Here is a 24283-nt window from a genome sequence, read left to right on the forward strand (position 1 = left end):
TGTAACAGAGTCTTCAGTAGGCCATTTCACAAAGTTAGCTGCTATGAGTCATGAGTTACATGCTAAGACCAGAGAACTCCATGGATATGAACCTACTGTAGGACTCACTTGACAATAAGATCTGTCTTCTTGTCTGAGGCAGTGCACAAGCATTCTATAAATCCAGTAGTGCTGACAGAAGTAGTACAGGAAAGGAAGGAAGTCTGTCTATACCCAGAAATATTTGTTTGGGGACAAATTTCTTCCCCTTCCCTGATGGAAAATATCCAATGTTACCAATCTACCACCAGTGGCTAGAGTGTCTCTTAGAAGAAAGGCACCATATGAGGTACTCAGGATGGCCTCTATTGCCAGGTGGTGGGCGTGCAGCAGTGGAGAAAGCCAGCTCATCACTGATGAGAGGGAGTCTATCTACTGAGCCTGTGGGTAGCCTCCACGCTTGCCACTGAGGTCACTTTGTACCTGGGCCCATGGAGCAAGCACTGTGGTAGCTACAGGAAGAAGCTGACCAATATCACAGAACAAATGATCTTCTCTACTTGATTACTGAGAGACTCCTCTACTGAGACTGCTCTTTGGTGAGCACTGTCATGGGATGTGCAGAATCTTTACACTCTGAGCCTATTTCAGAAGCCCATAAATGACCTCAGACATTCTTATCATCTATTTTCCAATCTTTCCAAGTTCAACCTCATAGAAATGACTTCCACTTGGGAATGGACTGCAGTGCCATATGTCCCAGCTTTTAGTTTGTTGGATCAGATAACATTGCCACTGGTGTGTAGAAGTTATAGCTCTAATAAATTTAGAATCCCACGTGTCCAGCATTCATTTTCTACCTGAGCTATGCAAAATGCTCCATCCAACATCTATGTTTGCCATTCTTTCAGGTTATCTTCCTACTAATAGTATAAATTAGCAAGAGCTGCCCCCTAGTGGAGCAGCCTTGAATCTCTCCCTGGGGTACACTATCTGACTGGCTCTAGGTACATAGTAGGTCTTTAGGCAATGAGAAGAGACATCACCTTGTAAATCAGCTGTCGTGGGTGAGATCATTACAGCATCTAAGCAGAAGAAAGACTTGTCTCCTCAGAGAAATATTGTGGAGAAGTTGTTTCCACTGACAAGTGAAGCTCAGAAAGATTAAAATTATTAGCTCTCCCTCCCTACAGATTCATCTGAATCCATCTAAATGTTCTTATTCTACCTATAAGGTCTCCAGTCTTTCCCAATTCCCTAATTTTAACACAAGAGACTTTTAGAAGTTATATAATCAACTTAGATTATAATTATATATATCACCAACTAGCTTTTTGGCCTTCTCCTCAGCCAGCTATGCCCCATGACCACACACACATGTGCACATGCACATGCATGCACATGTACATACACACACATTGGCACATTAACAGCCATATTTGTTCTGTGTCTAGCCTTGAGCTGAGAGCTCAAATTTTTAGACTCATTATTTTATTTCTGTAAGCTCTCAACAACAGTTAGTTAGAAGCGCAATCCCACCCCACCGACCTTGTACACAATATAACCACGATGGGGGCTGCAGCAGCTACGTAGTGTCCTAAAGCCTTCCCTTCATTTGGCACTTCCTACCAAGCAGTAACAGGTGAAAAGAAATTTAAATAATCACAGATTTCTAGAAGCCCACAAGTAGAATAGGGTTTTACTTGTAAGGAGGTCTCATGGTAGTTCAAATTTTAACAGGTGAGCATCCCTCAAATGTCAGTGGCCTAACACACAAAAGTTTCTTACTCACCCTGCATATCTAGTGAGGGTTGGAGCCAGGCCACCTACTCCACATTGTCACTTGGGAACCCCAAACAGTGGAGGGTCTACCATCCGTGGTATTTCTTGTTACAATGTCAGGGGAAGAGAGACTCCCGAGAACCACGCAGGGGCTTATTGGTGCCTCAGCCTGGACTTATTGCATGCCCCTGTCTGTGCAAAAGGGCTCGAGAGTGGAGTCCGCTATCTGCCTGGGCAGGAAGGGAGATCTGGAGAGTGGTGACTAATAGTAGTAATGTTTACTACAGAAGGACAGGAAGCAGTTCACAGTACTTAGCACATAGCTGCTGAAAATGAAATATAAAGGGACCAAGGGAAGAAATGCATGGATAAAATCTTGCCATGTGTATAATGTTTGAGTATCAACCCTGATCCATCACTCATTATCTCCCTGCCCACCTCCATACTCTTAGAAACATCTGCCATAAGGTTAGTCCTAGACTATATTACAAAGAATCTCAAATGACCTCCCCTAAGGTTCAAAGTCCCAGATAGGAGAAACTATTAGCATGCTAGATAGTTTAGGTCATATGCCCATGTTCTAGCTACAAGGGATAGGGAGAGAAAATTCCTGCCAACCCCAGCTTTCATACCAGACAGGGGATGCTGTTGCTTATTGAATTTAGGATTCATGTTCAGGTTCTGGGCCACCAAAATGTAAAAATGTGCAAATTTAAGAATTTTATGTACATAGAAGTATACAGTATGTGCTGTTGGGGGGGGGGCTGGTTTCTTTTACAGTATAATTATTTTGAGGTCCATCTATGTTCTTGCATGTATCAATACTTTGTTCTTTTTTACTTCTGAGTACTAACCCACAGTTAGTTTATCCATTCACCTGTTGACAAGTATTTTGGTTGCTTCCACCTTTTGGCCACTGCCAAGAAAACCACTGTGAATGATTATAAACAGATCTTTTTTTTTTTTTATGAACATATGCTTCCTTTTCTCTGGGGTAAATATCTAGAAATAGAATTGCCAGATTGTACAATGTGCACTTAAATTGTTAAGAAACTGCCAAACTCTTTTTTCAAAGTAGTTGTTTCACTTTACTTTCCCACCAACAGCATATGGTCAGTTTTCTTCATTTTAGCCATTCAAATGTGTGGTAATATATTATTGTGGTTTTAATTTGCATTTGCCTGAAGACCAATGAAGATGAAGACTAAAACAATTTATTCATGTTTATTTGCATTCTCTGTGTGTGCTTTGTTTTGTTTTTGTGTGTGTGTATGTGAAACGTCTATTCAAATATTTTGCCCATTTTTTACTGTATTTCTCCCAATCTGCAGTTTCATTTTCATTGTCTTGTTTTTTTTATGTTTTCTTCTATATATTTTATTGTTTTAGATTTTAATTTGAGTTAATTTTTTGTATATGGAAAATGTACTGATCAAAGTTATCTTTCTGCATATGGATAGCCAATTACCTTAGAATTATTTTTTTTTTTAATTTTTTATTTATTCATTTTAGAGAGGAGAGACAGAGAGGGAGAAGGGGGAGGAGCTGGAAGCATCAACTCCCATATGTGCCTTGACCAGGCAAGCCCAGGGTTTCGAACCGGCGACCTCAGCATTTCTAGGTTGACGCCCCATCCACTGCGCCACCACAGGTCAGGCAGAATTATTTTTTTTTAAAGACATTCTTTCTCAATGAATTGTCTGTTCTTATTTGTCAAAAATCAGTTGTCCATATAGGTCTATTTCTGTACTCTTGATTCTGTCCCAATGATCTTTTGTTTGTCTTAAACGATACAGTCTTAATTACTGTATCTTTAAATCTAAAAGTATACCAAAATAAAAATGTTCAAAAATGTAAAAACAAAGAGACCTAATAGAAAATAAACAAAAGCTGTGAACAGTTTGCAGAGAAGGAATTATCGATATAATGACTCTTAAACATGAAGAAGGATGCTCAACATCAGCCATGATAAAAATAAATGTAAATTAAAACTACACTGAGATCTGAAGATATTTTCTCTAAATCTATGTGCTATAGTTGACCAGTGTTACTCCGTTTAAGGTGATTGTCTAAATAAAACTATTAAAAAAAACTATACTGAGATACAATTCACACCTTTCAGATTGTCAAACACCAAACATTTTAACAATGCACTATACTGACAAGGGTGTGAGGAAATGGGTGCTTTCATCCACTGACAATATGAGTTAAAATGGAAAAACTACCATGAAAAACAATTTGGCAACACCTACTTAATTTTTAAATGGGTATAGCTTTTGATCCAGCAATTCCATTTCTAGGAATATTTCCTACAATATAGTTCAACATGTGTGCATAGAGCATATTCAAGTATTTTCACTGTAGCATTTCTTACAATAGCAAAGACAATAAACCAAAATGTCTGACAATAGAAAACTGGTTAAGTTATAATACAGTCATATAAAGAAGTACGTTTTACTAGAAAAAGTGTGTTAGACGTATGAGATATAATGGAATAATCTTCAAAATATATACTGATGAGTGAAAATTTCAAAGTACCAAAGAGTGTTTTTAGTATTCTGTCATTTGTGCAAAAAAAAAAGCAGGTATATATATTTATATATATTTTTATATATATCTATATATCTGTAATAGATGTATAGATATATATTATAATAAAATCCAACAAACTGTTACAATATTTCTTCTGTTAGAATTTTTTTACTCTGTGTGTCTTTTTATAAAAATATAAAAAATAAGTTTATTTTTAAAGAAGGGTAAAATAAAGGTGTGTGCTATCTCAAGAGTGATTATCTCAAGACAGCATGATTACATTTACCAGATTTTTCTTTGTGCTTCCACACACTTGACAAATTTAACAACATGAAAATAGGTTACTTCTATGATCAGAAAATAAGTACTTTAAAAACATTCTAAGAAAGCATAAGAAGGGATTAGCTTTACCTTGGATAACTAAACAATGCCTAATAGAAGATGAAGAAAAAAATGTTGCACTTTTTATGTCATTCATATACACACAGCACACCATTCAAAATATATTTCTGTAAGTAAGAATCCATCATTGAGAAAGGTAAGAAAGTACAACAACAAAACAAAGAAACATTTTAAATCCTTTACTTTTTCAAATGGGACAAGTTCTCCTATCTAGTAACAATGAAAAGAACTTGTTACCAAATGTAGCATTATGACTTTCTAATGCTTTCATCATCAAGAGTCTGGTGACATCACCATTAGCAGAAGATTCAAATACAAGGACAGTATTAAATAATATCTTTTTTTTTTCTTTTACAAAGGCCCAAAAATATAATACTTGGAAAACATCCTAAGACCACCTCTTTACATCACCAAAACTAAAACTAAAGGTAAGGCTCTTAGGAAGGGACTGTATGAAAGTTTAGATGACCTGGCAAAATCATAGGTAGGGATTATCCTCAAACCTTGGCCTTAAAAACGTATTGTATAAAAGAGCTGACACAAACTATTTCTGGCCTTTAAGAATAATGTCACTGAGGGCACACTGTCAGAAAACAATCTGGTTAAATGGAGTCTTACCTCATACATATGGCATTCTTGATGTTCTTGAATTTCAAATTGGTCATTTCACATTGCTGGACAAAATATTATGCCCAGTTGAAGCCTTACCAGTCAAATATTATCTATGGAAGGACTGTCCAAAGAAATATAATACAAGTCACACTTGTAACTTTAAATATTCTAGTAACCACATCACAAAAATGTAAAAAGAAACAGATGACATTTATTTTATTGTATTTCAAATGACCTAACTTTATTTCAACTTAAAATGTGAATATTTTTAAAATTCTTTCAAAATTTTTTATTTACAGTTGATATTCAACTCTATATTAGTTTCACATGTACAATTTAGTGGTTAGACATTTAAGTAACTTATAAAGCAATCTCCCTAATAAGTTCAGGACCTACCTGACCTCATACATATTTATTAAAATATTATTTTTTTTAATTTTTATTTTTTTTATAGACAGAGAGTCAGAGAGAGAGATAGATAGGGACAGACAGACAGGAACGAAGAGAGATGAAAAGCATCAATCATCAGTTTTTCATTGCGACATTTTAGTTGTTCATTGACTGCTTTCTCATTTGTGCCTTGACCATGGGCCTTCAGCAGACTGAGTAACCCCTTGCTCGAACCAGCGACCTTGGGTCCAAGCTGGTGAGCTTTGCTCAAACCAGATGAGCCCACGCTCAAGCTGGCAACCTCGGGATCTCGAACCTGGGTCCTCTACATTCCAGTCTGATGCTCCATCCACTGCGCCACCGCCTGGTCAGACATTAAAATATTATTGACATATTCCCTACGCTGTACTTTATATTCCCATGATTATTTTGTAACTGAAAATTTGTACTTCTTAATCTCTTCACCTTTTTCACCCAGCTTCCAACTCTGCTCCCATTTGACAACCCTTAGTTTGTTCTTTGTGTCAATGAATTTGTTTCTGTTCTATTTTGTTTTTTAGATTTCACATAAGTACAATCATATGGTATTTGTTTTCTCTGGTTTATTTCAATTTGCATAATAATTTTTAGGTCAATCCACACTGTTGCAAAAGCTGAGTAATATTCCATTATATATATGTACCACACCTTCTTTATCCAATTGTCTATTGATGGACACTTATGTTGCTTCCCTATATCGGCTATTGTATATGAAATATCTTTCCTTGTTTCTGGTTATAGTCTTTGTTTTAAAGTCCATTTTGTCTGATATAAGCATTACTACCCAGCTTTTTTCTTCTTTCTTATTTTTTTAGTAACTTTTTTTTTTTTTTACAGAGACAGAGAGAGTCAGAGAGAGGGGTAGACAGACAGGAACGAAGAGATGAGAAGCATCAATCATTAGTTTTTCATTGCGCGTTGCGACTTCTTAGTTGTTCATTGATTGCTTTCTCATATGTGCCTTGACCGCGGGCCTTCAGCAGACTGAGTAACCCCTTGCTGGAGCCAGCGACCCTGGGTCCAAACCTTTTTTTTTTTCTCAAGCCAGATGAGCCCGCGCTCAAGCTGGCGACCTCAGGGTCTCGAACCTGGGTCCTTCCACATCCCAGTCCAACGCTCTATCCACTGCGCCACCACCTGGTCAGGTGAGTAACTTTTTAAAATTACAGTTGACATACAATATTACTTTAGTGTTATGTTTACAACCCAGTGATTAAGCATTTGTATAACTTATGAAGTGATCATCTCAAATCTAGTACCCATCTGATATCATAGATATTACAATATTATTGACTATCTTTTTTTTTTTTTTTAACAGAGACAGAATCAGAGAGAGGGATAGATAGGGACAAACAGGAACAGAGAGAGAGGAGAAGCATCAGTCATTAGTTTTTTGTTGCGACACCTTAGTTGTTCATTGATTGCTTTCTCATTTGTGCCTTGACTGTGGGGCTACAGCAGACCGAGTAACCCCTTGCTCGAGCCAGCGACCTTGGGTCCAAGCTGGTGAACTTTACTCAAACCAGATGATCCCGCGCTCAAGCTGGCAACCTCAGGGTCTTGAACCTGGGTCCTCCGCATCCCAGTCCAACGCTCTATCCACTGCGCCACCGCCTGGTCAGGCTTGACTATCTTTCTTATACTATAACATTCCCATGAGTATTCTATAACTACCAATTTGTACTCTTTAACCCCTTCAAATTTTTCTCCCATTCCCCAAACCCCCTTCCCATCTGGCAACTGTAAAAATGTTCATTATTTACAATAGCTAAGTACAGAAGCAACCCAGCTTTTTATTTTTTCATTTCCATTTGCATGAAATATATTTTTGGCATTGCTTTACGTTGAGACTGTGTATCTTTTGATCTGAAGTGGGTCTTTCATAGGCATGTGTCTTGTTCTCTTCTCCATTCAGCCAATCTATGTCTTTTGATTGGAGCATTTAATCCATTTACATTTAAAGCAATTACTGAGAGGTATAGAGTTACTGGAATTTTACTATTCGTATTTTTTATCTTTTTTCTTCTTCTTAAAGAACTCCCTTTGACATTTCTTGTAATACTGGTTTGGCGGTGATGACCTCCTTTAGCTTTTTCTTGTCTGGGACAAAATTTTATGTCAACACATAGTAAATGTAAACCATATTAATGTGATATCTTACATTACTTTTTTCATACTGAGTCTTCAAACTCTGCTGTTTGGACTAGCAACATTTCAAGTATTCACTAGTTTCTTGTTACTAGTGGCCACCATATTGGAAGGTATAGATAAAACATCTTGCTCATTAATTATAACTGTTCAAAACGTAAATATGAGAGAACTTCATTTACTCCAATACATAATCCAAAAGCAGGACTAGTTCTTGGATGATTCCTAGTAAATACCAGTTTACACTTGTAAACAGAAATCCTGATACCTTCAACAGCATAAACTGGTATTTAGTTTAAACTTGTAATCACTGTTCACAAGGATACAACTTTAAGATAGCTCATATATATTTAGGTTACAGGTCCTATAGTCTTTGCATAAATAATTAGCTTTAATATTTTTGTGCGGAAAAAATAGCCTGACTAGGCGGTAGCGCAGTGGATAGAGCACTGGACTGGGATGCCGAGGACCCAGGTTCAAGACCCCAAGGTTGCCAGCTTGAGCGCGGGCTCATCTGGTTTGAGCAAAATCTCACCAGCTTGGACCCAAGGTTGCTGGCTCAAGCAAGGGGTTACTCGGTCTGCTGAAGGCCCACAGTCAAGGCACATATGAGAAAGCAATCAAGGAACAACTAAGGTGTCGCAATGCGCAACAAAAAACTAATGATTGATTTTTTTCATCTCTCCGTTCCTGTCTGTCCCTGTCTATCCCTCTCTCTGACTCTCTGTCTCTGTAAAAAAACAAAACAAAAAAACAAAAACAAACAAAAAAATATATAAACATCACCTTTGAGGAAAGAATATATCCCAGTACATAAGAATGTCTTCATGCATACCTCCTTCTCACAGAAGCACAGGCGAAATAGAACAAGAGTTTTATTGAATTTTCTTTATGCAATCATGGTTGACTTTGGTAAAGGAACACAAAAGGCATGTCACCAACACTTTACACCTAATCTAATATCGATCACTTGGCATCCTAAGAGAGATTTCTGCAGGCACTTCAAACAATATAGGTGGTTTCTCTAACTCAAGTCTGCCTTCATTCTAAGGCTGAGCATTCTAGAATCAGATACTGGGTTGGTGGCCTAATTTCCATAAATCAATTTGTTATTAGAAAATGGCAAGGGAGTTGTTTTTTACTTTCAAAAAAACCTCTTTTTCTCCTCTTTTTTTCTGGCAGAGAATGAATTCTAAATGGAAAATACTGCTATTGATTTCATTTGTTTTATCACTGACATTGATTAAGCATCATTTCAGGTAAATATAAAAAAATTAATAAATCATTATCTTTAGTGATTGGCAGGGTTGATCCAAAAAGAACTAATAAACATTCCCTAAATTAATAAAAATTACCTCGTCTTCAGGGAACAAGTCGAATCATAAACTCTTTCTTTGTTCAACATTCAACAAATATTTATTGAGCACCTTCTTGGTACCAGGCCCTGTTCAAGGTGCTGGGGAAACAGTAATAACTCAAACAAAGTAACTGCTCTTATGAAACTTAACATTCCAAGTGAAGATGGACAATAAGCACAGAAATATATAACATAATGTTAGGAGCATTGTATTTTATATAACAATGCTATGGAGAAAGAAATAAGGCAAGGTAACAGGATTGAGAGTGTTGGGAAATTATTTTGGATTTATTTTATACTAGATCGAAGTTCAACCTAATAGGAGCAAGACTCAAAGTAACCTGCTATAGAAACATAGCTGTACTGGGGAACAAATTTGTTAACCTGCTAAAATTCTCTTACATAAATAAAGTCAAATTCTTAACTCAGCCATGCCCTCCTTGTTACAATCTTGTTTTTTTTTTAAATAAGCAATGCATTGTTACTGAATGCTTTCTGAAAGTCAGATATATTGTGGGAGTTAATGTCTTTAAAGTTAACCCCATTGCTTTGGTATCATGTTCTACATATGATTTGCCCCCTGGGGTATTGTGCCTTAATAGAAAGGACCAATGACACGTCAGACCTGGATGCCATATATTCCAGAACTGTAGCATTATGGCTGACATATAGTAGGTGTTTAGTAATTAGAGTAAATAAATAAATCTGAATTCTAGATTTTCTGTTATTCTAATTGCAATAGGGATTTGTTCAAATTTAACACTAAATTCTTTTTTTTTTTTTTTTTCATTTATCTGAAGAATAAAGAAGCACCTACAGAAGATAAGGCTCTGTTGGTAAGAATCTGTTTCATAAATCTTCTACAAACTGTATTAAGGGCAAACTGGAGTCAAATGGTTCTAATGGTGATGGCAATTGGAATAGAAAACTAAATTCTCTAGATGCAACTACTGACAAATTTCTTGGATATCAGTCCAGAAGTATTCTACACATGCATATATACACATATATGAGTGTGTATGTATACATGTCCAAGTTTTGCTCACTTGACACACTCACCTGCTTACACTAGACAAGTGTTTGACATTTGTTAAATAGTTTTAATATCTCTGTCTAGGATGGTATATATTTTTTCAGACTAATAACCCTCAGTCAACCATATTTTCTACTATTGACCATTGTGTAGGACCTGAGAAATTAGAGAAATCAACTATCAAAAAACCCCAAAACTTTAGAAAAAACTCTTCTTTTGTCACTGTATATTTTTAATGAAGTTCGGCATGAACAATTAGATTTTGAGTGAACATGAGGCCTGGTTAATACTACAATATAATGAGATATTTTTGTTTAAAAACACCTCTGAGAAGTCAAAAAGGGATGCACACTTAAGGTTTTTTTAATATTTGATTTTGAAATAAATGTAGATTCTTAAGAAGTTGCAAAGATAGTACAAAGCCTACATATACCTTACACCCAATTTTCTCCAATGTTATATCTTACATAATTGTTGTACAGTAACAAAGCAGGAAATTGATGTTGAAACAATGTATGTGTGTAATTATATGGCATTTTATCACGTGTAGATTTATGTAACCACCACAGCAATCAAGATACAAAACTAGGCCTGACCTGTGGTGGCGCAGTGGATAAAACGTCGACCTGGAAATGCTGAGGTCGCCGGTTCGAAACCCTGGGCTTGCCTGGTCAAGGCACATATGGGAGTTGATGCTTCCAGCTCCTCCCCCCTGTCTCTTTCTCTTCTCTCTCTCTCTGTCTGCCTGTCTCTCTCTCTCCCTCTCTCTCTCCTCTCTAAAATGAATAAATTAAAAAAATAAATAAATAAATAAATAAAAAAAAAAAAAGTCTTTAAAAAAAAAAAAAAAAAAAAAAAAAAAAAAAAGATACAAAACTATTCCTCTGAGCTCCCATTTATACTCATATCAGCCTCTTACCCTCCCTAATCCCTAGTGTCACTAATCTCTTTTTATCTCTATAATCTTGTCACTTTGAGAATGTTTATAATGGAATCATACAGTATATAATCTATTGAGACAAGCACTTTTCACTCAGCATAATGCTTTGAGATCCAGCCATGTTGTTGTGTATATCCATAGGTCATTCCTTTTTGTTACTGTGTAATAGTCCACAAAGGTATGTACCAAAGTTTGTTGAATGATTCACCCACTGAGGGACATTTTGGCTGACAGTTTTTTTCTTACAGTACCTGGAAAATATTGTCCTTCTTTTGGGGCCCATGATTTCTGACAAGAAATCCACTTTCATTCCAATTCTTTTTTCCCTATTGGTGAATCATCTCTCTCTGACCGCTTTCAAGATTGTTTTCACCTTTGGCTCTCAGAAATCTGACTGTCATGTGCTTTGTCATGGAAGTCTTTAGGTTTATCCTGTTTGACTTCCACTCTGTTTCTTCAATCTGTATGTTTACATATTCTGACAAATTTGGGGAAGTGTTCAGCCATTTTTTAAAACACTTTTTTAGCCCCATTCTTTTTTCTCCTTCTGATACTCCAATTAAATGAGTGTTAGATCTTCTGTTATAATCCCACATTTCCCTAAAGCTCTATTCATTTTTTTTATTTTACTCTTTTTCTCTCTGTTGTTCAGACTGAAGATTTCTATTATAAGTTCACTGATTCTTTCCTCCAGCCTCTCCATTATGCTGTTAAGCCTATCTATTGACTTTTTATTCAGTTATTGTGTTTTTAAGTTCTAAAATTTCCATTTGGTTCTTCTTCATATCTTCTATATCTTTGATAAGACTTTCTATATCTTTACTGTCACTTTTGATTTTTCATTTATTTCGAGTGTTTGTAATTGCTCATTGAAGCATTTTTACAATGACTGCTTTAAAATCCCTGTCAGATAATTCTAACATCCATGTTATCATGGCATCTGCAAATCGTTCCTTCTCATTCCGAGATCTTCTTGATTCTTGGTATGAGACCTTCCTGATTCTTGGTGTAATTAATGATTTCTTTTAATGAAACACAGACATTATGGGTATAATGAGATTTTGCATCTTATTTAAATCTTGTGTTTTCAGAGGCATCCTCTTACACCGCTTGAGCTGGGACATGGGTGGCACCTGTTCATTGTCAGTTGAGAGGTGAAATTTCAGGTTCTCATCTCTGCCTCCATTGAAACTTGGTGGGGAGCAGCTCCTTTTACTAATACCAGAGATACTACAGGAGGATGGCCACAACTGCTGAGCAGCAGTGGAAGTTCTAACCCCCATTAATCTCCTCTAACTCCACATCAGTGAAGAGAAGAGGGAGCCTCATTACAGTCCAAAGAGGATGGAAATCTAAGCTGTCCACTTGGCCTTTGCTAGAGGGATGGATGCAGGGCCATAGTTTTCTTGTGTGGGGTTTTTCTCTTTTTTGTGTGTGGTATTGGGCTGGAGAACAGTGAATAGTGTTTAAAAGTTTTCTATCTTAATTAAAATTTTAAAATGTTTTTATTTATTGATTTTAGAGAGAGAAGAAGAGGGTAGAGAGGTAGAGAGAGAAAGAAATATTGATCTGTTGTTCTACTTATCCATGCATTCATTGGTTGATTCCTGTATGTGCCCTGACTGGGGATTAAATCCATAATCTTGAGGTACCCAAATAATGCTCCAACCAACAGAGCTACTCAGCCAGGGCTAAAAGTTTTCTACCTTGCTAGGTTGCCCTTTTCCAGGACCTTTAGCTATAAAGAGTGAGCTGTTATTGGGGCTCTTGTTGTGTCTGTGCCCATTGGCATTTCTAGGTTGCTGGCTTCTCTAGCACCCAGTCTGGGATAAATGTGGCAGAAACCAGGGAACTCACTGTCATATCAATCCTTGAGTTCTGAGGTGCCTACGTGACCTGTCTTCTCTCCACCTTTCAGAGTCTTTAATGTCCAGGGTTTTAGCTACACTTTGTGATAGGAATAGAGAAAAGTAGTACTATTCCATCTTTCTGGAAGTAGAGGCTGCTTGAAGTTGTTCTTATTCTACAAAATATTCCTGGTTTCTAAAATTGCTTCCCTCATAATCTTTTAAGTTAAATAATAAACTTAAAAGTACAACAAAACCTTAGATGTGTCCTCTTTAAATGAAAAACAAAGATGAACATCTGGCCCCTTATTTCAACCCCTCCATTTTAACATGTAATAGAGTATCTATCACATAGTAAGCTACTAATGTTTGATAAATGAATTAATTAAACCTGCATTGTTGTCTGAAAATATACATTATTTGTCCTGCTCTTTTAATTCTTAAACCATGTCCCCTCCCCATCACAAACCATACTGTTCCTTGCCTTCCTGCCTTTGGTCATGACCTCTTCACCCTATACCTCTTCAGCTCTTACCTTTCCACATCCAGTTACATATTTCTTTTCCAGATGGTTTCCCTTAGCCCCAAATTTAGGTTAGATGCCCCATTTATATGCTCCCATGGAGATCTGTTTTTCCCTACTAGCCCTTATCACTCTGTACTATGATTATCTATTTAATCTTGTCTTTTCTACCAGTTATTATTATCAGCATTCTGAGGATAGGAGCTGACCTAAATGTCCATAATTACCGAACTAGCACCAAATACTGCCTGTCATGTTATAGGGGTGCTGAATGAGTGGATTACTCTTTTTTAAGATTTTATTTATTCATTTTTAGAGAGAGAGAGAGAGAGAGAGAAGGGAGGAGAAGCAGGAAGCATCAACTCCCATATGTGCCTTGACCCGGCAAGCCCGTGTTTTGTTTTGTTTTTTAATTTATTTTTTTATTTTTTTATTTTTTTGTATTTTTCTGAAGCTGGAAACGGAGAGAGACTGTCAGACAGACTTCCGCATGCGCCCGACTGGGATCCACCTGGCACGCCCACCAGGGGGCGACGCTCTGCCCACGGGGGGGGGGGGGGGGATGCTCCGCCCCTCCGGGCCGTAGCTCTGTTGCGACCAGAGCCACTCCAGCGCCTGGGGCAGAGGCCAAGAAGCCATCCCCAGCGCCCGGGCCATCTTTGCTCCAATGGAGCCTCGGCTGTGGGAGGGGAAGAGAGAGACAGAGAGGAATGAGAGGGGGAGGGGTGGAGAAGCAGATGGGTGCTTCTCCTGTGTGCCCTGGCCGGGAATTGAACCAGGGACTTCTGCACACCAGGCCGACGCTCTACCACTGAGCCAATCGGCCAGGGCCAAGCCTGTGGCTTTGAACAGGCAAGCTCAGTGCTCCAGATTGATGCTTAATGCCACCACAGGTCAGGCATTACTCTTAACTTGGTTTTCTCTTTGTACCCAGGGATCATGAAGCAGAACCACCTCAGCTCTCAGACTGGTTTAATCCAAAGTAAGAACAAAATATTCTGCTCACAATAACAGTTTTACTCTATTTGAAAGGGGAAAATATTTTATCATCATCAAAACTAGGGTCTATTTATAAAGAATCAAGCAATTAAGGGACATAATGAGAAAGCTATTGTCTGGTTTAATATTCCTAGTTTTATTAGGAGAAAAAAAAATTCCTTAGACGTAGCCCAAAAATGCCATTAAATGCCTTCTCTTGATTTTGGCATTAACACTCAGGGAGAAGCTCATTTTTTATCATTGCTATCTAGAATCCTATTTTAGGGCACAAACTAGGCTGATAACATGGTGATCAAGCCAGGAAGACAGGACATAGAGAAACTGTATACTGATGGAACTGGAGTAGCTGTGGAGACAGATACCTTGGAAATTCTCTAGTACTATTCTATCATGATTCTGTCCATTTATGGTGTATTTATTTCCCATATATCACTCCTGCTTCTTAGTCCTTTTAGAGGCATGCTCAGTTTGCTAGACCTAGATATAGGTCACTATAACCTTGGCTTACAAAAAGGGTCCCCACCCTCTCTCTCCAGATATACTTTTTTGGACATATTATATGCTCCCACATTATTATCATGAATTACATCTCATCAATTCTTGACAATACCTTCCAACATTGAAATAATTTCAAATTTATTTTAATATCTATTCTCTCTTTACTAAGAATGTGAATATATTAGGTCACATATATTATTTTCCTCTGTCACCAATGTGGTTCATCCTGTGTCATGCCATTGTCTACAGGATCATTACACTTTAGCATTTTATCCGAGTACCTTCTTGCTAGAAATCTGCAGTATAAATAATATCCTTCATGATCAGGTCTCTCTGTGTCCTGCTGGATACCATCTGCTCAGGCCTCATGAAGTGTTTCCTAAGTTTCTCAGCTACTTTATCTGAGTGTGAGAGAAACAACTCAAGTGAAATGAAGTAACTTTATTAAACAGATTGTTGACAGAGATTTGGGCAAAGTTAAGAAACCCAACAACAGATATATAGAGACACCAACGGGTTTGCAACAGCAAGAAGCTGTGACCACCTTAGGCCTAAAAGCACAAGTGAAGGAATGGTTGTCCTGGAGACCAGGGATTTCTGGAACCATGAAATAGCCACTCAACAGAAGTTGTAATTGTACATGGACACAGCCATGTTAAGATCTCAACAAAGCTGGGAGAGAGGAGGAAAATACATAACCTCTCTTCCTGCCCTCTGATCTTATGCTAGTGCCTGTCATTAGCAGAACCTACTGGAGCCATACCGCAGGGGACCTTGGGTGATCAGTCTGCTCCCAAGGCTTACCACCAGGTAGAGAAGAGCTAAGGATGGATAGAGCAAAGGTAGATGGAGAATAACTAGCACAATCCACCCTTTTTGCCACTCAGCGTCATTTCTCAACCTTCACTTAGATGAAAAAGCTCATGTTCCCCAAACAGGAGAAACACAAAGTCCTATCAGCTATGGAGTATCATCAAGAGGTGATTGCAATTCAGCCATATTCCCATCAGAACCTAAATTGTAACATTAACCATCTCTAGTATTCTTTATATAAGGTGGCAGGGAAAGAGGAGAAAACAATTAACATAATAAATCATGGCTACAAGCCACCTGTGTAGCTGTTCAGGAGACTGGTGTAAAAGGAAGTAGTAAATAGTCACTGCTCCATGGTTTCCTTATCCTCTGATGACCTCTTTGATGGTTGGAGTTCTTACCTGATAGGGTGACCCAAACCTCCATTTCTGAAGAGTCTGAGTTTCTTAGTAGTCCCATCTTATTGAATGGCCACAATTTCCCAATGACCATTAGTACTGGAAATGGAAGTACTAAGGGGGCACCCCAGAGAATCCCTTGCATTCTATATGCAGCCCTCCTTGCCAACATTATATAAATATAACTGCATTTTAACATCCCTTCATGATGATCAGCCGCACCAGCCAGTACAGTAGTGCCATGTTCTGCCTGTTAGCTCAGTTGCATGAGGAACCCCAGGTGACCTGCTATCAGGTTCAAAGAACCATGACTTACTTATTCTCTAGAAGAAGGACTCCTCCATTGGGAACTAGGAAATCTAAACCCACAGAATCCAAGGTCAAAACAATGGCATGTAAATATTCTGTGAATTATGAGATATGATCATGAGCGGGAACATCACATATCCATCTTGCTTCATGGCCTATGAAATTTAACTTTGGAAGAAATGGTATCTCATATTGTTTATTGATTCAAAGCATTAATGGTGCACTACAGATGAGTGCCTCAATGGTTCAGGGAATTTGCTCTGAACTAACACTGACATTGAGACTTTTCCTGGCCATTCCAGTTTGTACCAGGCCAGCTTCCTCTGGACAGTGAGGCACATAGTCAGACCAGAGAACTTCATGGAAGTGAGCCAACTGCCACACTGCTTTCCCCATGAAATGTGCACCTTGGGTGGAGGCAATGTTATGTGTGCTACAACAGCCACGAATAAGATATTCTGCAAGGCAACAAAGCTAGCAGATTTGTAGACAGGGAAAGTAAATCCCTACCCAGAACATAAAACATTCCCCTGAGGGAAAGATGCTGCCCCTTTCATTATGGAGTCTAATATAGCCAACCAGCCATCACTTGGCTGGCTGGTCCCCCTGAGAAACAGTGTCATATTGTATGCTCAGAGTTGGCCCCTGTTGTTGTCAGGTTAGGCACTGAGTTCTGGCTAATAGCTCAACCTATAAGGAGATGAACATGTCATTGAGCCCATGTGTAATCTCCATTGGCCTCCAAGAAGCTGGGGCCTCTTTGTACAGACGCTAAGCTAGCCACAAGGGAGGCTAGGCAAGCCCTAGCCAATCAAATGGTAGCTCATCTTATTCATTGATTTCTGAGAGTCTCCTTTGCAGAGGATGCCTTCTGGCCAGCATTTAAATCTAATGACTCTAAGTCTCTTCTCTTTCTTTCTCTTCTATCAAATAATTTCTAAGCACAGGGTTTTAATTTCCTTCTGCTTTCAGAGATTCTTTTTCTTTCACTTTGGAAGCAAAGCCTTAATCTGATCTAATGAGGAAAGAGGGACAATCTTCAAACCCTTTCATTTTTTCAAATAGATATTGATTTGTATCTGCAGTGTACATAATTTCTAAGTATCGTCACTGTGGCAAGGATACATCTGGCCAGTTTTAAGGTACAGTTGAAGCCTTGTGAGTCAGTAGAAGTCAATGACTATAAATTCTAAGTATAGGAAAGGTTTAAAAATAAATGTATAAAAATAAGTACATAAGTTAAAGAAATCCCTAAAAAGTAAGGAGAGGCTCTTTAGAAGAATTTGTTATTACAGTAGTATCTCCTTATCTGCAGTTTTACTTTCCACAGTTTTAGTTATGGATGGTCAACTGTGGTCCAAAAATATAAAATAGAAAATTCCAGCCTGACCAGGCGGTGGCGCAGTGGATAGAGCGTTGGACTGGGATGTGGAAGACCCAGGTTCGAGACCCTGAGGTCGCCAGCTTGAGCACGGGCTCATCTGGTTTGAGCAAAAGCTCACCAGCTAGAGCCCAAGGTCGCTGGCTCAAGCAAGGGGTTACTCAGTCTGCTGAAGGCCCGTGGTCAAGGCACATATGAGAAGGCAATCGATGAACAATTAAGGTGTTGCAATGCACAACGAAAAACTAGTGATTGATGCTTCTCATCTCTCCGTTCCTGTCTGTCTGTCCCTGTCTATCCCTCTCTCTGACTCTCTCTCTGTCTCTGTAAAAAAAAAAAAAAAAGAAAATTCCAGAAATAATTCATAAATGTTAAATTGCATACCATTCTGAGTAGTGCAATGAAATTTTGAGCTGTCCTGCTCCGTCCCATCAGGTCATGATTTATCCCTTTGTCCAGCATATCCACTCTCCCAACAGTTCAAAAAAATCATAGGGCTCAGTACTAGCTAGAGTTTCAGGCATCCACTGGGGGTCTTCAAAGGTATGTCCTGTGGATAAGAGGGGATTACTGTATATTACTATTAATATACTACTAAGGGTTGCCAAGTCCTATTCTTGTCTGGGTCTGGATTTGTAATGAAAACCTGCAGTCACCAAAAGCAAAATGGCTTATTACTTTGTATGCATTTCCTCTCAAAATGTAGTTCTTAATTTGCTATAAAATGCCTGACCTGTGGTGGCGCGGTGGATAAAGCATCAATCAAGAATGCTGAGGTCACCAGTTCGAAACCCTAGGCCTGTCTGGTTAAGGCACATAATGGGAGTTGATACTTCCTGCTCCTCCGCCTTCTCTCTCTCTCTCTCTCTCCTCTCTAAAATAAATTTAAAAATATTTTTAAAAATTGAAAAAATTGCTTTAATAGTTTCATGCCCTGCCTCCAGCAAAGCTATTATTATTAATGTTGCAACTTTTGAAGTCTTATTGCTATTATTAAAAGCAAATCTAAAGACTTTCTCCCTTTTTGGACTAATTTTGTTCTCTTACAGGTTGCACTGATGGGCCTTAAGCATTAAGGGAAAGGTAAAAAGGGCATACGCTAGAGCTTCTAGGAAAAGAGGAGGCAGGGAAAGAAAAAGGAGAAGGAGAGGAGGAAGACATAGGGAGTCAGTGGTGCTGTCTGCCTTAACCACTAATTGGAGAAATATTTAAACCCTGGACTACTTAAGTTTATGTTGCAGTCAGAGCTCAAAGAAAAAAAAATCCCTAGGCTCAAAGACAGTATGGTACAATAACAAAAGCACAGATTCTGAAGCCCAACTGGCTGATCTTGAATCCCGACTCTGTCATTTATTAGCTGTGTGATACGAAGCAACTTATTCAACCAATCTGTGCCTAACTTTCCTCATATGAAAAACAGGGATGATAACAGCACTTACATTATAGGACACTGCAAGGATTAAATGGGTAACATAAAGCACTCCATAGGAAGTACTCAATAATTATTAGTATATTCACTTGGACAACAACTTCTACTGTCATAATAAGGTGGTGCCTGCTTAATTTGTTTCTTGTCTGTTCAATAGAAAACGTCCTGATGTAAAAACAACAACTGACTGGCTTGCTCCAATCATATGGGAAGAAACTTACAATAGACAGGTCCTGGAAAAACATTATAAAAGGCTGAACATTACCATAGGCTTGGTTATATGGGCTACTGGAAAGTAGGTATTACTAATATTCATCCTTTTTATTTTGGAAAAATGTGGGTAATCACCCAAGGACTTTCTATACTGGAAAAACTACTCATAATTAACCCTGATCACTATTTCTGGCTGACCTGTATGTTTGTCTATTGTAGCTATATTCTCCAGCTGTGGTTGAGTCCTTAACACTACTTGGGAATCTTCATTAATATACATGTAGCTCTCTTTTTCTTTCTTTACAACAAACTTTATGTTTCTTCTCAGGCCCCTAAATCACTACATTCTCTTCCACTAACCAATAGAGTTAAGATCCAGACCCAATTTACCTTACCTACTGGTGGTTCTTTAGTGTGTGTGTGTGTTTTTCCAAAGTTAGAAGTGGAACAGAATCCCACATGCGCCCAACCAGGATCTACCCGGCATGCCCACCAGGGGGTGATGCTCTGCCCTCTGGGGCATCGCTCTATTGCAGCTGGAGTCATTCTAGCGCCTGAGGCAGAGGCCACAGAGCCATCCTCAGTGCCCAGGGCCAACTTTTTGCTCCAATGGAGCCTTGGCTGTGGGAGGGAAAGAGAGAGACAGAGAAGAAGGAGAGGGGAAAGGGTAGAGAAGCAGATGGGTGCTTCTCCTGTGTGCCCTGATCGGGAATTGAACCCGGGACTTCCACACACTGGGCCAACGCTCTACCGTTGAGCCAGCTGGCCAGGGCGCCTACTGGTGGTTCTTTAGCAACAATGACATATATGTTAGACGGCATGTTTTTTTTTTGTTTTTCTTGTTTTTTTAAAAAAATTATTTAGGCCCTGGCCGTTTGGCTCCATGGTAGAGCGTCGGCCTGGCGTGCAGAGGTTCCGGGTTCAATTCCCAGCCAGGGCACACAGGTGAGGTGCCCATCTGCTTATCCACCCCTCCCCCTCTCCTTCCTCTCTGTCTCTCTCTTCCCCTCCCGCAACCGAGGCTCCATTGGAGCAAAAGATGGCCCGGGTGCTGGGGATGGCTCCTTAGCCTCTGCCCCAGGCGCTAGAGTGGCTCTGGCCACAACAAAGCGACACCCCGGATGGGCAGAGCATCGCCTCCTGGTGGGCGTGCCGGGTGGATCCCGGTCAGGCGCATGCGGGAGTCTGTCTGACTGCTCCCCTGTTTCTAGCTTCGGAAAGATAAAAAAAAAAAATTTATTTATTCACTTTAGAGAGGAGAGATAGAGAGACAGAAAGAAAGAGAGAGAGAAGGGGGAGGAGCGGGAAGCATCAACTCCCATATGTGCCTTGACCAGGTAAGCCAAGTTTTGAACCAGCAACCTCAGCATTTTTAGGTCAACACTTTAGCCACTGCGCCACCATAGGTCAGGCTAGACAGCATGTTTAAATGACATGTGTTCTCCTGATGATTTTTGGCAAAATAAGTTTTCCCTACTTGTTTTTTTTTTTTTTTTTTTTCATGTTTCACAGATTTACAGAACAGGACCTGGAACAGTTCATCCAATCTGCTAATAAGCACTTTATGATTGGCTACAATGCTATCTTTTACATCTTGATGGAAGACTTCTCCAGTCTACCTCCCATAGAGTTAGGTCCCCTTCAAACATTTAAAGTTTTGACTGTATCAAAAGGCCAGAGGATATGGGAAGATTTTAATATCACATGCATGAAGCACTTAAATGCGTACATCTTAAAACTCATCCAGCATGAAGTTGACTTTCTCTTCAGTATGAGTATAAACCAGATCTTCAAGAGTGACTTTGGAGTAGAAACCCTGGGCAAATCTGTAGCTCAAATTGCTGCACGGTGGTATTTTGAAAATGTGAAAAATTTCCCTTATGAGAGAAGATCTAAATCAGCAGCTTTCATCCCTCCTGGAAAGGGAGATTTCTATTATCATAGTGCAATTTTTGGTGGCACACCTCAGGAGGTTTTCAACTTCACTGAAGAATATGAAAAAGCAGTAACTCATGACATCGAAAATGATCTTAGCAGCACATATGAATGTCACCTAAATAAGTATTTTTTTATCAATAAGCCTACTAAGTTGTTATCACCTGAATACAACTGGGATCCAGCTTTTAGAACTCCTCCACAAATTAAACATGTGAAAATAGCATGTCAGTCAAAAGGGATTTGGGTTAATTAGTGAATCACAATATTACTTAAAGATAAAACATTAAATTTTTCAGCATTTTAGAAACTTACAAAAATGTGTGATCTTTCAAAATAAATTGTTTTTCTCCTTATAATTTTGAACCATCTAAGTCTACCTATGCTGGATAAATGGATAATTAAATGTTAGTGTACAGTAAATTTATTATTTATATATTATAATAATGCAGAAATATTTTTGGAGGTATAAAATGAAAGTTTTATGAAGAAATACACCTTGACTCTAGTTCAGAAATAGATAAATAGATAGATGACAGATAGATAGATAGATACTCACAAAATGTCAAAGAGGTATATATAAAAGATAAATATTCATCAATTCACTCATCAAATATATGAAACGATAAAATATTCCCTACTTTTTGTGAGCAGAATTAGGGGATTTTTCAAAATGAATATGAAGAAATAAAATATCCCCTAATTTTTGTGAGCAGTGTATTTACTGTTTTTCAGTGTTGTGATATATATTGCTTGTGATTAATCTCAATTAGTGTCCAATTTATGTAGTATCTGATTGAACTTAGGTGAAATAGAGACATTCTACCAAATATGTATCTCAATTTTACTGTTAGAAAAATATTGAGTTCCTTTTTTTTAATATTTAATACTACATAATTTTTATTTTTATTTTTTGTGACAAAGAGAGGGACAGATAGGGACAGACAGACAGGAAGGGAGAGAGATGAGAAACATCAATTCTTTGTTGCAACACCTTAGTTGTTCATTGATTGCTTTCTCATATGTGCCTTGACCAGGGGCTACAGAAGACCAAGTGACCCCTTGCTCAAGCCAGCGACCTTGGGTTCAAGCTGATGAGCTGTGCTCAAACCAGATGAGCCCACACTCAGGCCAGTGACCTTGGGGTTTTGAACCTGGGTTCTCTGCATCCCAGTCCGATGCTCTATCCACTGCGCCACCGCCTGGTCAGGCTACATGGTTTTTTGTTTTTGTTTTTGTTTAAATAGATACATATGAACTCTATGGTAAATATGTTCTTCTAGATGCAATCAGGGGTAGGAAAATGTTTTTTAAAAAATACAAAATTTGTCCTCAAGGAACTTACACTGTAACAAGGAAAATAAAACTATTTATAAATAGCTCTTTTGCACCCTGACTGGATAGCTCGGTTGGTTGGAGCATCATGCTGAAGCGCAGAGGTTGTCGGTTCGATCCCTGGTCAGGGCACATACAGGAACAGATCAATGTTCCTGTCTCTCTCTCTCTCTCTCTCTCTCTCTCTCTCTCTCTCTCTCTCTCTCCCCCTTCCTCTCTAAAATCAATAAAATAAACAAAAAAAAAAAACCTATCTCCTTTGCAAGTTTAAAAGTGCTAAAAACTCATAAGGAAGAGATGGCTAAAATATAATGCGGGTTCAGGAAAGGGAGTAATCATCTCTATAAGAACCTTTTATGTAGTTATATCGATTATGTTTCCATAAATTAATGATAAATTACAGTATAGTCATAAGAACTGTAGAGTCTAAAGGCACAATAATTTATTATTTTAATTTTTTATGGAAGAAAAACTGAGGCTTAGTAAGTATTCTATAAAAGGTAAGTGTTGTTGGCTCTTAAAATACTAAAATTATAAGAAATATTGATAATGACTGTGGCAGGCAGACCTCACAAAGGCCCCAATGACCGACATACTCTGGTATTCATGTCCTTGTGTATATACTCTCCCTATCCCCACTCTCCTTGGGAGTAAGCTGAATGTAGCAAATTGCTTTCAACCAACAGAATATGACAAAGGTGATGGAATGTCACCTTCAAGATTAGGTTACATAAGATTGTGACTTCTGTCTTACTAGCAGACTCTATTTCTTGCTGTCTTTGATGAAGCAAGCTGAAATTTTGGAGAGGCCTTCATAGCAAGGAACTGAGGGCAGTGATCAGCCAATAGCCAGAAAGGACCTGAGTCCCCCTGACTGCAACATTAGAGCGGCCCTCATAAAAAAATGTTGCTGCAGCAAGCAATTCCAAATTATCTCAAAACAAACGAAAAATAGAAAACTTCAGCAAAAGAATTATTAAATAAATAAATAATGTTTAGCAAAAGCAAACATCTGTGGAAGGATATATTTTCATAGACTATCATTTATACCATATTATTTTATAAAGCCATGCCTCTGCTTATAAGTCTGTTATGATTTCCCATCTCACTCTGAATAAATGTGATGGCACTGTGATCCCCAAGGCCCTCCTCTCCTAATGCTTTCCCCCTAGTTTGGTATATTCCTTCTTGCTGTTCCTTGAACTCACCAGACATGCTTCTACCTCTGCCTGGTACGCTCCCTATCTCTGTGTTTTTACTCAGATGTATCTCAGGGAGGCTTCTCTGATCACCTGATCTAAAATTATAAAATTTCTCTGCCCCCCAAAATTTAAATTTAATTCTTCCTTTCTTGATTAATTTTTCTTCTTAACATCTATAACTATATAG

The 24283-nt window shown here is 38.4% G+C and overlaps 1 protein-coding gene across 1 annotated transcript; it reads left to right on the forward strand.

Annotated features, from left to right (window-relative positions):
• The first annotated feature begins 1548 nt into the window (after nt 1-1548).
• Nucleotides 1549-21815, forward strand: LOC136322168 (glycosyltransferase 6 domain-containing protein 1-like). The gene is made up of 4 exons (XM_066254324.1): nt 1549-1568; nt 14519-14566; nt 19569-19706; nt 21137-21815. The coding sequence occupies exons 1-4, from the start codon at nt 1549-1551 to the stop codon at nt 21813-21815; spliced, it is 885 nt and encodes a 294-aa protein (XP_066110421.1).
• Nucleotides 21816-24283: the final 2468 nt, after the last annotated feature.

Source organism: Saccopteryx bilineata, chromosome 2 (genome assembly GCF_036850765.1).
Source record: "Saccopteryx bilineata isolate mSacBil1 chromosome 2, mSacBil1_pri_phased_curated, whole genome shotgun sequence".
Classification (NCBI taxonomy): domain Eukaryota; kingdom Metazoa; phylum Chordata; class Mammalia; order Chiroptera; family Emballonuridae; genus Saccopteryx; species Saccopteryx bilineata.

Bases quoted from the DNA above. Each gene is read 5' to 3' on its own strand.
- LOC136322168 (XM_066254324.1), top strand. From the start codon at position 1,549: ATGGGGGCTGCAGCAGCTAC. The intron at 1,569-14,518 runs GTAGTGTCCTAA...CTTTGTACCCAG, and splicing joins ATGGGGGCTGCAGCAGCTAC to GGATCATGAAGCAGAACCAC. The intron at 19,707-21,136 runs GTAGGTATTACT...CATGTTTCACAG, and splicing joins GTTATATGGGCTACTGGAAA to ATTTACAGAACAGGACCTGG.